Genomic DNA, 12,122 nt, shown 5'->3' on the forward strand with positions numbered 1-12,122 from the left:
GTGTTTTCTGCTGCTGGCAACTGCAAGGACTCACTTTAACAGTTTATGGAATAATCCTTTTCATTAATACAAATTGTGACAGGTTATTAAGGTTCGATGGTTGTCAGTGATAGTGTCTACTGCAAAAATATGTTTTAAAGCAATCTACTGATACATATATTAAGTGAGCACAAGCTCTGATATAAAGCAATCTAATTAATATAGTATGGGGTAAGCACAAGTAAAAGCTCTAGTCCTAAAAGCAGCATTTAAAGCACTTAGAGTATGTTTCTCACCCAAGGCGTCCCTCTGAGAGGGGAAAGGATGGACTCAGCCCATAGACTGATGCCAGGAGTTTCATTGGAGATCTTCTCTGACTTTCCCCATCCCCACCTTACTTTTATACTATTTGCTTTCTGTGTGGGTGGAGTTTGAGTGGCTCTAGTCATAAATACCTTTTATTTCTTATCGGTGTACCTAATCGGAGGGGGGGGGTGGTCGTGGTTTGGCACCTGAGGAGGGGGTTCGACATGGTTGTTGGCTTCAGCAGCAGAACATCCTGATTCTCCCTAGTCAGACAGGTACTGTACTGTCTCAGTACCGCAATGTTCTCCCATTCTGCTGGGGTCAGAATGGAGAGGGGCCACGTAGTCTCCACTTGGTGCCACGCTCCGTTCTGTTCCTCTGAGCAGATGTTTATCGCTGTTTATGCCGGAGAGCATGCTGACCTCAGTCCGTCCAGGGAGTTGCAGCTGCTTGTTACCTTAGAATTCCGAACCCCCTCTAGGTTTAACTCCATCCATCACCCCACAGCCAGAAAAAGACACCACGGGGTGACAGCTACGCCGGCCCTCGCCAGCGCCGGGCGGGGAACGGGAGCACTGCCTACCGCCAGCGGGCCCTGAGCCCGGCACCGGCTGGGAAATCAATCACACAGCGGGCCCTCTGCCGCCACAGAACGACCTCCTTTTAATTAACTCCCGCAGGGATCTCGCCCGGCCCGGCCCGGCCCGGCCCCCGCGCCAGGCACAGGGCGGGGCGGGCGCCGCCGCGCGGGGCCGTGGGTGGGGCGCGGCCGCCTCCGCCGCGGGGCCTGCGGGCGGTCGGTCCCGCCATGGGGCAGTGCCTGCCCTGCCTGGGGGGCGCCGCCAAGGACGCGGTGGAGACGCCTGACCCGGTGAGTGTGTGACCGAGCCCCCCTGTCTCCCTCTTTCTCTCCTCGTCCTCCTCCCGCCCGGTTGTTTACCGGTGCCGCCCAGCGCCGCGGGGGCGGTGACCTCCCCCCTCAACATGGCGGCCGCGCCGCGGGGCTGCCGCGCACCCTGGCCGAAAGAAAAGGTTTTGTGGCGGCTGCTGCGGCTGCTGCAGCTGCTGCAGCGGCTGTGCCGGGGAAAGGAAGCCCGGCCCTCGGCCTGGGATGCGGAGAGCTGTGGGCCCGGGGCTGCCCGCTGGTGCTCTGACCCCCGGGCCGCGCCTGGGCGCCGGTGCGGGTGTGCGGAGACCGGGGTGGGGGTTCGCGTGGGGGGTGTTTGTGCGTAATCGTGGCCAGTGCGACCCACATTTTAACGAGAAGTGAGAAGGATTGGGCTTATCTCTTCGGTGCGTAGTGGTGCTCGCTTCTACCTGCCCTGCACCGGGTGGCGTTCTCGCTGGGTGGGTAGGAGCCCTCTTCTGAGCTGTCTGCCCCTCGGCTGAGGATTTCGTGGGGCAGGAGAAGGGGAGCCCCTTTGGCCTGGAAGAGCGAGCGTTCCCCTTTCCAAACTCCCGAAGGGATGCACACTGCGCGCCTTCTCACCCCAGCCTGGATTTTTGGAGTGAGGGCGTGATGCAGACAAGCTGAATAACGATTTCTGGTGGGGTTGGACGGTAAATGTGCCAGCAGCTGCTCTTCTGGCACATTAGTCACTGAAAACACCTCGTTTTTGCCGACTGGCAGTGAAGGGAAGGATGATGCTAATTGACTTAAGGTTGACATTTACTGGCAGTTCGCATCACAGATTTGAGTCATGCTTAAAAATTAAGACTTAAAAAAAAATGCACAGACTGTATTGGAATAAAATTTCACTGTCTTTAACATTTTATTTAGGAAATAAAAAGAAGACAGCTAGCAGAAGCTGCTGAAAAGAGGCAGATGGAGGTAACGTCTGATAAAACGCCATTTATTCAAACTACTTTTTATGGGGAAAAGAGCTGGGACTTCTGTGGGAATACTGGATGTCATGTTTGGATTGTGGGATTTGTCACTAAATAATGTCCTAGTATTATTAATGTTTTTTATACCTTTTTTATATGTATATTAAGAATTTCACAGCTAGGTAGATGCTCAAAGACCACTGCCAGGTAACTAAGTTTGTTTGGATGGGAGAAGTTTTATGGTAATTAAAAAAAACAACCTAAGAATTGAAAGTTCAAGTTCAACGCTATTTTTTCCTTGTTCTGAGACTTGAAAACAAGAAGATGAGAAATATTTCAAACCAGAGCAGACAAACAGTTGTTTGTACTTCTTAAAAAAATGCCAGTTATATGCACTTGCAACTTCAGTTTATCAATGTGGCAACAGTTTGAGCATGTTTATCAGCTCAAAGTCCTGCAAAGACTTAGTATGAACTTACTCTTCTATCTTTTTAAGGTTGCTAAGCTTTAACTCCTTCAATATCTTTGAAGTTAAAAAAGGTAGGATGCAAATGTTCTAGCAGACCATAAAACTAGCCAGTCTGGTTTTTTTCTTTCCATACCTCCCAAAAAAGCTTATAAATAAACTCTTTACTTATTGTAGATTTTGAATGGTGTATCTCGGAGACCATAGCTGAACTGTGAAGAGAAAGGAACGTGTTATTTATATGAATGTCAGTGACATTTAAACATTGAATTAGAAATCGACCATTGATCATGGGGACCGTGTTGGCCTTGTTTGAAGAGAGTTTGCTAAATAATTGAAGCAAAGGCTGAGTGATGCTTTAGAGTCCTTTAAAACCTCTTGATTTTGTTTCATACTATGTACTAAAAGCAATTCACGTGTTATTTTTAATCACAAGTGGGTTTCAATCGCAAAGGGGTTTTTAAGCATAACTTTAGGAAATACTTAGTTCTTAACTGGCTAAAGAGAAAGGAAAAATGAAGTAACTTGGGTTGTGGATGGCCTTGAAGTTTTGTAGGACCTGTTAGGCTGCTAAAGAAAACCGAAAGTATCACACTCTCTTACTTTTTTTTGTGTTCTTGAAAGACAAAGAGATAAAAAATCTACCAGGATTTTTCACTGCTATCTTTGAGAGCATTTTACCCTCTGAATGGTGGGTAATGGAGATGTCTTTCTCTGCTTAGTGTTTTCCTGTAAATGCTTCTTAACTGCTCATTATCCAGTCTGAAGTCGTGTGAGCTGTTCTTCCATTTAGGGTGCTGTAGACAGTTTGGGTACCTGACTCACTTGGAACACCAGTTTTCTAAAAGGCAGGCAGTCACCACAAGGATGTGAAGCAGTTTTTCATCTGTATTCCTGCTATCCACACAGCCTATGAAAGTTTGAAGGGTAGACTCTCTCACACGTTACTTCTCACAGATCACAATTTGAAAGCTGAATTTCCTCACAGCCTGGGCTAGCACTACTAGCACAACCTCTTTTCTCCCCTGTTTGTGAGGGCAGGAGTAGGCCCTGACACTGGAAAAACCACAGACTACAAATCTGTGGCCTTCGGGGAACAGAGGTTCTGGTTCTGCATCTGTGGATGCAGAGCAGGTACCTGTAATTGCATTAAATATATTCACCTGGATGTAATAACAGTATGAAACAAAACACCCTCACTTACCTATGGCTCACAGTATGAGGCAGTTTCCTAAAAGGGCTACCTTGATGTATTAATATCATTACTAAATGTTTCAGTCTTTTCACGCAAACCACAGTTCCCAAAACGGTGTTGCCAAGACTTGCAGTTTGTTTTCTCCCCAGAAAAATACCTAACTTGGTCTTACCCAAGTGTGTTTTCTCCCAGGCTTCCTCTCGAGGTATTAAGAATGCTTACTCTGTGGAGCAGAAGAAGAAGAAACAGGAAGAAATAGAAAAAAGAATGGCAGCTTCACGTCCTGGAGGAGAAGGAGGGCTGAGAGTAAGTTTCAAGAAGAAACAGTGTGATTCAACTGAGAAAATCCTGTTTTGTCATATACAGGGCTGAATAACTTGAGGAAAAACCAAGAGGAAGGGCAATTGAGTAGAAATGGAAGTATTTCTCATGTCATTATCACGCAGTGTTCTTAATGAGACTTCATTAGTGGGACACAAACACAGCAGGGATGGCAGAGAGGTTGTTTTTTAATTTCCTCTCTTCTTCCCTGTTTTCTGCATCTGTGATGCATCAGTTTTACATGTCTCTCAGCACTAGGGACCTCATCAGTGTGTTGTCCTGTATTCTGTGTCCCTTTTCAATGCTGGTTGAGAAGTCTCTCTTCCCTCAGAGTTTGTAGAAAGCATTTGAACTAAGTAGGGAGGTGGCCTTGGGTTCAATGTATCTGTATCTCTTTAAAAAAGAAACATGCAGTGTTGGCATAAATATGGATGAACTTCAGTTCACTGCTGTTCTAATGTAAACTTTCCCTCAGAAGGCCAGGCAGAGATTTAGTGAAGAATTATAATTTCTCTAAAGCAATAGAGAATTCAGCCTGATCATTGAAACTGAAGCTTCCTAAGCCTTCATCTTTCACCCTCATTGCTGTTTTTGACCCAGGAGGCAGGAGTCTGTATAAGATGCCACTGGTATACTGCATGTCCCTCACCTGCTGGGTGTAAAAGGTGTTTTATTGTAGAATTTATTGCAGTTGGACAACCTTGTGGTGGTCGGTTGGTTGGGTTTTTTCCTTTCTTTTCCCTATCTTCATACAAACGTGTGGTGTTTTGCTGTTTGTGTCTTTAGTGGCAGGTGGGATAACACGTGGCTTCCGAAGAGAAGAGGATTTTTATTGCCCATAACTTGCCAGTTTCTGCAGCCAAGTGGCACCTGCTCATAATGTGGCTTTTGCTGTTTACATATGAAGACTCAGCAGTACTTTGCCATTGTGGGACAACGTGTGGAAACATTCACTAAAAATCTTAAGAACTAACTCTGAACACTAAGGTTTTGCCAATTTTGTTTGTTTGTTTGTGCATGTTTTGTTGCTTCCCTGTCAAAGGAGTGAGATGGGTTTTCTCACCTGGAAGTGGCCTCCTTACCTGTAGTCAGTCAGTCTGTGTGTGCTGTCTGGTCAGTTGATGTCTGTCTGTCTGTCTGCATATGACTGGCCTAGGCACAGCTCAGGTTCCCACGTGTTGGTTTTGATGCTTATTTCAAGCTCTTCAATAAGCTTTAAGTCCTCATGTAGAAAGTTGTTCATAAATATATATATATATTTGAATATGCAGGTGACAGCATTTCTCTTTCGTTTCCTAATGACTTTTGAAATGCTTAGGAATTTAGTGCCTTTTTCAAAACAAAGAAAAGCAGATTCATGGTGAGTCCTTACAAATAGAATCATTTTGTTACCAGTTAAAAAAATAGAAACCTTTACAGATCCTGTATACATAGAACAAGAACGCTGTTTTATTATAAGTCTAATAATTGTTCTCCTCATTTTCTGATGTGAATTTGAGTCTGTAAGTATTTATAATGAATTGTGGAAGTTAAACATTAAAAATCTTATTATTAATTGTTCTCCTTTATTACCACAAGAGGGCAGTGCTGCCATTCTCAGAATTCTGAAAAACAAACAGGAAAACAGTTACTGCATAATCTGTTGTTTTAGGTTCATTTCCTAAAATTTCTGCCCTGCATAGATGGACTTGTTATGATGCAGAAACCTTTTCTAAATACTCTGTATTCAGCAGTGTCTATAATCCCTTTCCCAAACATGAAGCTACCGTTGCTTATTTAGAGCAATGTGAACTATGTGTTACAATTAGACTTTCAAACTAGTGCTCGAGCTACTGCCTTGACAGAGGAGGGAAATTTGTTGGAACATGATAAAACACTAAGGATCTAGCTCTTCTTTTTTCCCAGAGCATTATGCACGGACTCAGTACTGCACTGGCCCCATTTCTGACCTACTTTAGACTGCAGAGGCTCTTTTTCCCCCCCCTTGAACTATGTATTTCATCTTTTACCTCTCTCAGTAGTGTCTGATGCTGTCCTAGGAGCACAGTCCTGACACAATGAGTTTCCTGGCTTAGCCTTCAGAATGGAGTTGAGAAGGGAGACTTTTCAATATTAATAAAGTGATGTTTGGGCTGAAAAAAACTGTCATTGGCAGAAGAATGCCTTCATTTTCCTTTGGTTGCTGACACTTGCTCTCTTCATTATATTAACTGGTCATAGCATTTTTTTTTTAAGTCTAGTGAAAATGCATTGAATTATAATAAAATACACTAAACCTTAATTTGAAATGTGAATTTCAATCTTAACATGCCAGTAGGTCACACGAAGACACTTAAGCAGCACTTGTGCTTAGTTGGTCACTTGAGATATTTCAAGCTTAATATATTTTCCTCTTCATTATCTGTCATCCTGCTCCCCCAGATCTGCAAGGGGAGCAAATAACCATCAGTGTCTTCTGCTCAGTCATACAGCAGGGGCTTGGATGACAAGTCTGTGCTTGCATTAGTACCATGGACACTTTCATGTAAAGCCACTGGAATAACTTCATGCAACCAGTCACAGTTCCTGCTCTTCTCTCTCCCCATCCTGCACGTAAAATCCAGAGAGATCTGTGCTTTGCAAGAGTCCTTGTTTTGAATGTCAAATTTATTCCTACAGCTACAAAACCCGTCAGAAGATTGGGGAGTGTGTAGTTCTAGGTTACAAAAAGCTATTTTAAAGGAAGTTCCTGTAACATATACAACTAACTGTCCAAATGGCCAGGCTCAACTGAATCTGGGAAGTTACATGGGTAAATAAAAGCACTTGGTTTAAGTTGTGGGGTAACATTAATTGCAGTAAATACTGCAGTTCAGTAGTGTACAAGCAATAGGTACCTGAACTGTACATTGAACAGCAAGGCTGAGAGCTCTCTAGATTAAAGCTGCTCTCTCCCTGTAGATGTCTTCCCTCTCCTTCTTAGTGCTGCACTAAATAAATATGAAACACAGTAGGACTTTTGTCCTTGTTCCCCCTGATCCTAGGTGTTTAATTCACCTCAGAGGTTGTTAAAGTGCATCTTTTCATGTAGATTATCTAGACCTTGACAGTACAACTATGCCTTTTTTTTTCTTCTTCATCTTCTGAAAGCATCGTCTCGCAGATCACTTCAAAAACTCCTGGCAGGCCAAGCCCTGTGCTGGTAAGCTGGAATGAAAGGCTGACTCTCCAGGACTGTGATAGCATTGTCTTTGTTGCAGTAACAGCAAGTGAAACCATCTGCTGCTGCATATTGTTAAAATACACCGATTATGCCAGAGACAGAGTGTTCAGAGCAGAACATCCTGAAGTTTGGGAAGACACAGAAGCTGTGTCTCCACAAGGGTGGGCGGGACCACAATGGGCCCTGAGGAACAGAGGTGACTTCAGCATGTTGATTTGGCACAGTGACAGACTAAATTCCTGGGACACAGCTCATCAGGCACGAGTGGTGCCAGCAGTTTTTCCAGAGTCTGGGCAAACCTGTCCAGCCCCATAAACATTTGCATAATCCCACCTGTTTGTTCAACGTTATTTTAGGTAACATAACCACAGGCTAAGAAAGCAGGAGACAGAGCAAAGAAGCAGCACTATACCTGTTAGGTACTGCAGGGCAGCAGCCAACGGAGCAGTACAAAGTGTAAGCCCAAAAAGAACCAAACCCTTGTCAGCATTTCCAGCAGATGCATCTGTAACGTTGTAGTGTGGCAAACAGCTCATCTTCCAGATCTAAAATGAACATGTGTAATGAATTCAGTGTTGGGTCTTAAGTAACAAGGAGCTTGCTGTACCTTCCCACACACATACTGCCTCTTCATTTCTCTCAGCCCCACCAGCAGCCCTTGAGCTAGCTACCATGGATTTTACATATCTTCTCTGAATTGCTGTTAGAAAAAAGGTGGTAATGCAAAGGAACAAGCAATTATCAGTATAATACAGGTATGAAAAAAAACTATCCTCAATCAGTGATGTAAATAATCCTGCTTGGAAGAAAATCTCCAGGTAATGCGTGAACAGCAAGGGGACAGAAGCTACTTCCTAAAACAAGCAATAACAGATGTTACATTTCCAGACTAATTCTGAATGCCTTCCAGCATGTGAGGCATATTTGACATTATACAATAATAATGTTTTTCACAAATAATCTCCCATAATTTATCTGTCTCGAGGTTCAGCACAGTTTATTCACAGCCAGCTGGAGTTCCCATGAGATTTGGTCTACAAGGCCTTTGAGAAGAGGCTTTGTTGCAGCTTATATGAGTTGAACTTTTTTAGGAGTTCCAACCCCCTCAACACTGAAATTCAGGCATGTTACAGGGCAGTAGAGTTAGCTAAGCTCACTACATAGCATTCATCATGGAAAATGATCTAAGCTGCTCTGCCCCCATCATTGCAACAAGGGCTGTAGGGCTGTACCTCTTTGAGCAAGATTTTGCTGCTCAGCTTTAGCTTCATAAATAGAGCCTCAGGCTCCTAACAAATTTCCCAATTCCTACACTGCTAAAGGATCTAATACACTAAGAAAATGCCATTTATCAGATCAGCAACACTTAACTACAACCCCTTCTTCCAGTGCTAACCAGCTTACTGTATTTTTTTAATTTTGTTTGCTTTATGGATGCTCCTGCTTTAACTTCCTCTTCTGTTATCCACACCCACACCAATGCAGTCAAATGCAGTAAGTCTTACCTTTTTTACACAGATTAGGTGGCAGTACTTTAAAAAAATCCTTTATAGGTCCATATAGTGTTCCATTCTGGAACTGGCAAAGTTGAAGTTTTAAGTCAGGACTTGTTTTAATGAGATGATTTTTTTAAAAAAAGATTTTTGAGTACCCTGAATCAAAAAAGACTATTTTGATAGCTACAGTTCAAGCATGTAAAGAAGTTCATGTTTAATTTAAAATCTTGGTTTGGATAAAACTAGGAATACCTTTCTTATAATTATCTGCTCTTGATTTATTAATGTGTAAACCCCTTCAAATATTTAAAAAACCCCAACATAATAGCAATGCAAACTTAGTCTTGGACGAAGGTTAGACTTGATGATCCTGGAGGTCTTTTCAAACCTTAACAATTCTACGATTCTGTGAAATCCAACTAATTATTTCAAAATAAACGTCTCACACTTTCAGGAGTGATTTTTTTTTTCCCCTCTGTTCATTTGAAAACAGATCTCTCAGTGCTTATATTAAGATCCTGACATTTTTCAGCTGCGCTGCTTTTTTTTAGAAAAGTAATGTTGCTTGTGATCTGTGTTCTGCTGCCATAAGGGAGCAGAAAAAGGGGCATGAATTGCTTCTATGACAACTGGGTCTTCCTATGGACTTTTCAAAAGATTTATTGCTTGGATATATGTTTAATCTTCCTAGAAAGTGTCTCAAAATAATAATAAAGGGCTGTGTCTTTTCTTTCTGAAAACCTGTTTGGAATTATGTCCTGCTGCACCCAGCAGTTGTGAACTGTTTGTATTTAGCAGGTATTTCTAGATGGTGAGCTGGGCCTGTTCCACAGAAGTGAGATACAACATGCTGATTTTAATAAGGCATGGAACATGAAAGACAGTCTTGATTCTAGCCTGCAGACATTCTACTGGTAATTTTAAAGACCACAGGAGCAGATCATAAGAAGCATGTTTTAAAATTAAACATCAGAAAATAGAGAAAAACACCAATCAGTACTAATAAAATATATTCCAAGGATAGTTTTGAATGTTTTGTTTCTCCTGCAAAGGAAAATTAATTTTCAATAAAATTTGGGTATTTCTGTGCTATCTGCTTGCCCCTTTCTTTGCGTAGTTCATTATTAGGGCAGCAAGCAGTATTGTATATTGTAAGCATCTGGTCAGTAGGAAGCAAAGGGAGGATGACAGATTACAAATAAATAAGACTTTCAAAATGTATGAGTATTTTAAAAAAATTTATTTCATTTGTAAATTTATACAGTCAGTGAAATAATCCTACAAAATTATTTTTCTAGGACATTAAAAGGCACATAAATTACCAAATATAAACATAGAAAAGTAGCCAAAATAATGAACTAAGCCCACGTATGCCTTTAGAGGTGTGTGAATGATTTATGAGAATGTGAATCACTCTAGTGACGAATATTTCACATTTGGCATGACCAACAAAATTAAAAAGAAGGGGAAGGAAAAGCTCATGTCCAAGAACAGTGCAGTGTCCTGTGGCTCTGGAGGGACAGGAAGGATCTACACACAGTTCTAACACAGCATCGTCTTCAGCTTTAAAGAGTAAAAAGGTGTGTGGGGGGTGGGGTTTCTTGGGCTTTTTTTTTCTTTTTTTAAAAAGTAATGGCTTTGGGAAGTTGTTTGGCATGCAATAAGCCGTTATGTTCTACTGATTAAGAAAAGGTTGCAAACCATAAAAATAGTCACTTTTTATTTCATTTCAAGAGGCATTACCAAATAATTTCCACAAATATTCGTTTTCCACCTGCATATATATTTTTCAACTAGCCTAACAGTCAAGGATTCAAAGTAATAAGATTTTCATACAAGTGTATTGTGTATTTTCTTCCATTAACAGGATCCACTCCTTTATGTAGCTCTAAGTATACATTCACGTATTAAAGAGTAATAATTAGGCTAAAAATATATGTCTATTTATTATCTGATTGTAGTAATCAGCCTATCAAGGGTAATTTGCTATAAAAGATACAGTACTAGAAATAAATAGTTCTACAATTCAAAAGATCTTCAAAATGGGTTGCCATTTCCAGTCTGTCTTAAATTTTCAGAAGTCCTTTTAAAGCATAAACTAAATTCGCTACACTTGAGAAAATAATTTGGGCCTACATACATAGAGTTCCACTCACACATGAGAAGCTTATTTCACTTAATCTCCTTCTTGGTTTTGTAATGGGCAGAAACAACCAGGTAATTGTCTGGATTCATGTCCCTGAGGGTCGGAGACTTGCTCTGGATCGGAGAAGTTTTGCCGTCCACTCGGGAGATCTGCAGCATTCGGCAGGGGTCGTGCTTCAGTAAGTAACCTGCAAAAGTCTCCCAGCCTCCTCCAACACGAACCATCACGTGTTTGTTGTGCAGCATCTGAAATTACATAGGCAGGAAAAAAAAACCAAAACAAAAACTCTTGAGAGGCAACCTTTCAGTGGGAAATCACGTTTTTTTGTTTTTTTTTTTTTTTTTTTCTGCTGGAAAAAGCTGTGCTTGCTTTAAATGAAAGTCAAGAACATATGTTACTAGTCTGCTTTGCAATAGAAGGAAAAGAAACAGTAGTGGTTTTTATTTGCATTCTAAAAGTAAATTAAAAAAAAAAGTAAGAAAATAAACTGGTATTTTAAACTAAAGATTTTCATGCTTTATGTAAATGAATGCTACATGTTTTTCTAGTCGTGTAGCAGGGAGTGATCCTGTTCTTCATGTGGAAATATGTCAGGCAACATGAATATTTTCAGATTAATTTTTTTGAAAATATGCTAGTAAAGACACCATTTTATATGTCTTGAAACTGGCTTTTCTTTATAGGATAAGGGATCTATCTAAAAGGAGTAGTGAAGGGCAAGCAACCAAAACAACCTCCTCTATCTCTAAAAATATGAAAAAAAAATTTAATCAAATGAAGTAGTATTAATTTTAACAATTTAGTCTTGCCGACAATACATTCTAATAATGTAGAACAGTCAAATAAATACCAGTGAGGCATCATAAAGCAGCACATTCTATAGAAGCCACATCCTAAATCCCACACTGAAAAATCTTTTGATTAGGACATTTCATGAAATGCTAAACATTTAGCCATAGCACCAGAAGTTAAAGATTGATCCTGTAAAAGGCATTCTAGAAGATGTTTAACCTAGTCTGGGTGTTTGATTTTGGATTTACGGTGATGTCTATATGGTGATGTCTTCTAATATGCCCCAAAACACCCTTGAGGTCTGCCAGGATTTGCAGTTGAGACTTATGTGGCACATAAACCTTTTGTAACATAGGACAATTCAGATTAGTACACACAGCACAGACAACAAA

At 41.3% G+C, this 12,122-nt stretch overlaps 2 protein-coding genes across 5 annotated transcripts in view; one reads left to right on the forward strand and one right to left on the reverse strand.

Annotated features, from left to right (window-relative positions):
* Window positions 1–1,053: 1,053 nt before the first annotated feature.
* SVIP (small VCP interacting protein) lies at window positions 1,054–6,236 on the forward strand. Its single transcript, XM_027662052.1, has 4 exons — window positions 1,054–1,156; window positions 2,066–2,116; window positions 3,966–4,079; window positions 4,881–6,236. The coding sequence occupies exons 1-4, from the start codon at window positions 1,094–1,096 to the stop codon at window positions 4,893–4,895; spliced, it is 243 nt and encodes an 80-aa protein (XP_027517853.1). The 5' UTR covers window positions 1,054–1,093; the 3' UTR covers window positions 4,896–6,236.
* A 3,777-nt stretch (window positions 6,237–10,013) lies between these two features.
* GAS2 (growth arrest specific 2) overlaps window positions 10,014–12,122 on the reverse strand; it is an 84,481-nt gene continuing 82,372 nt past the window's right edge. For all 4 annotated transcript variants that reach the window (XM_027662049.1, XM_027662048.1, XM_027662051.1 and 1 more), the window contains one exon: window positions 10,014–11,183. In XM_027662049.1, coding sequence (XP_027517850.1) covers window positions 10,965–11,183 — 219 coding nt within the window. In that variant the 3' untranslated portion in view covers window positions 10,014–10,964. The remainder of the gene's footprint in view (window positions 11,184–12,122) is intronic.

This window comes from Corapipo altera, unplaced genomic scaffold, assembly GCF_003945725.1.
Source record: "Corapipo altera isolate COAL_440 unplaced genomic scaffold, ASM394572v1 RXGC01000072.1, whole genome shotgun sequence".
NCBI lineage: Eukaryota > Metazoa > Chordata > Aves > Passeriformes > Pipridae > Corapipo > Corapipo altera.

What these genes read in the sequence shown, in the direction of transcription:
- SVIP (XM_027662052.1), top strand. Translation starts at nt 1,094, where the DNA reads ATGGGGCAGTGCCTGCCCTGCCTGGGGGGCGCCGCCAAGGACGCGGTG. An exon ending in CGGTGGAGACGCCTGACCCG is followed by an intron (nt 1,157 to 2,065) that starts GTGAGTGTGTGA and finishes CATTTTATTTAG; the next exon opens with GAAATAAAAAGAAGACAGCT. An exon ending in CTGAAAAGAGGCAGATGGAG is followed by an intron (nt 2,117 to 3,965) that starts GTAACGTCTGAT and finishes GTTTTCTCCCAG; the next exon opens with GCTTCCTCTCGAGGTATTAA.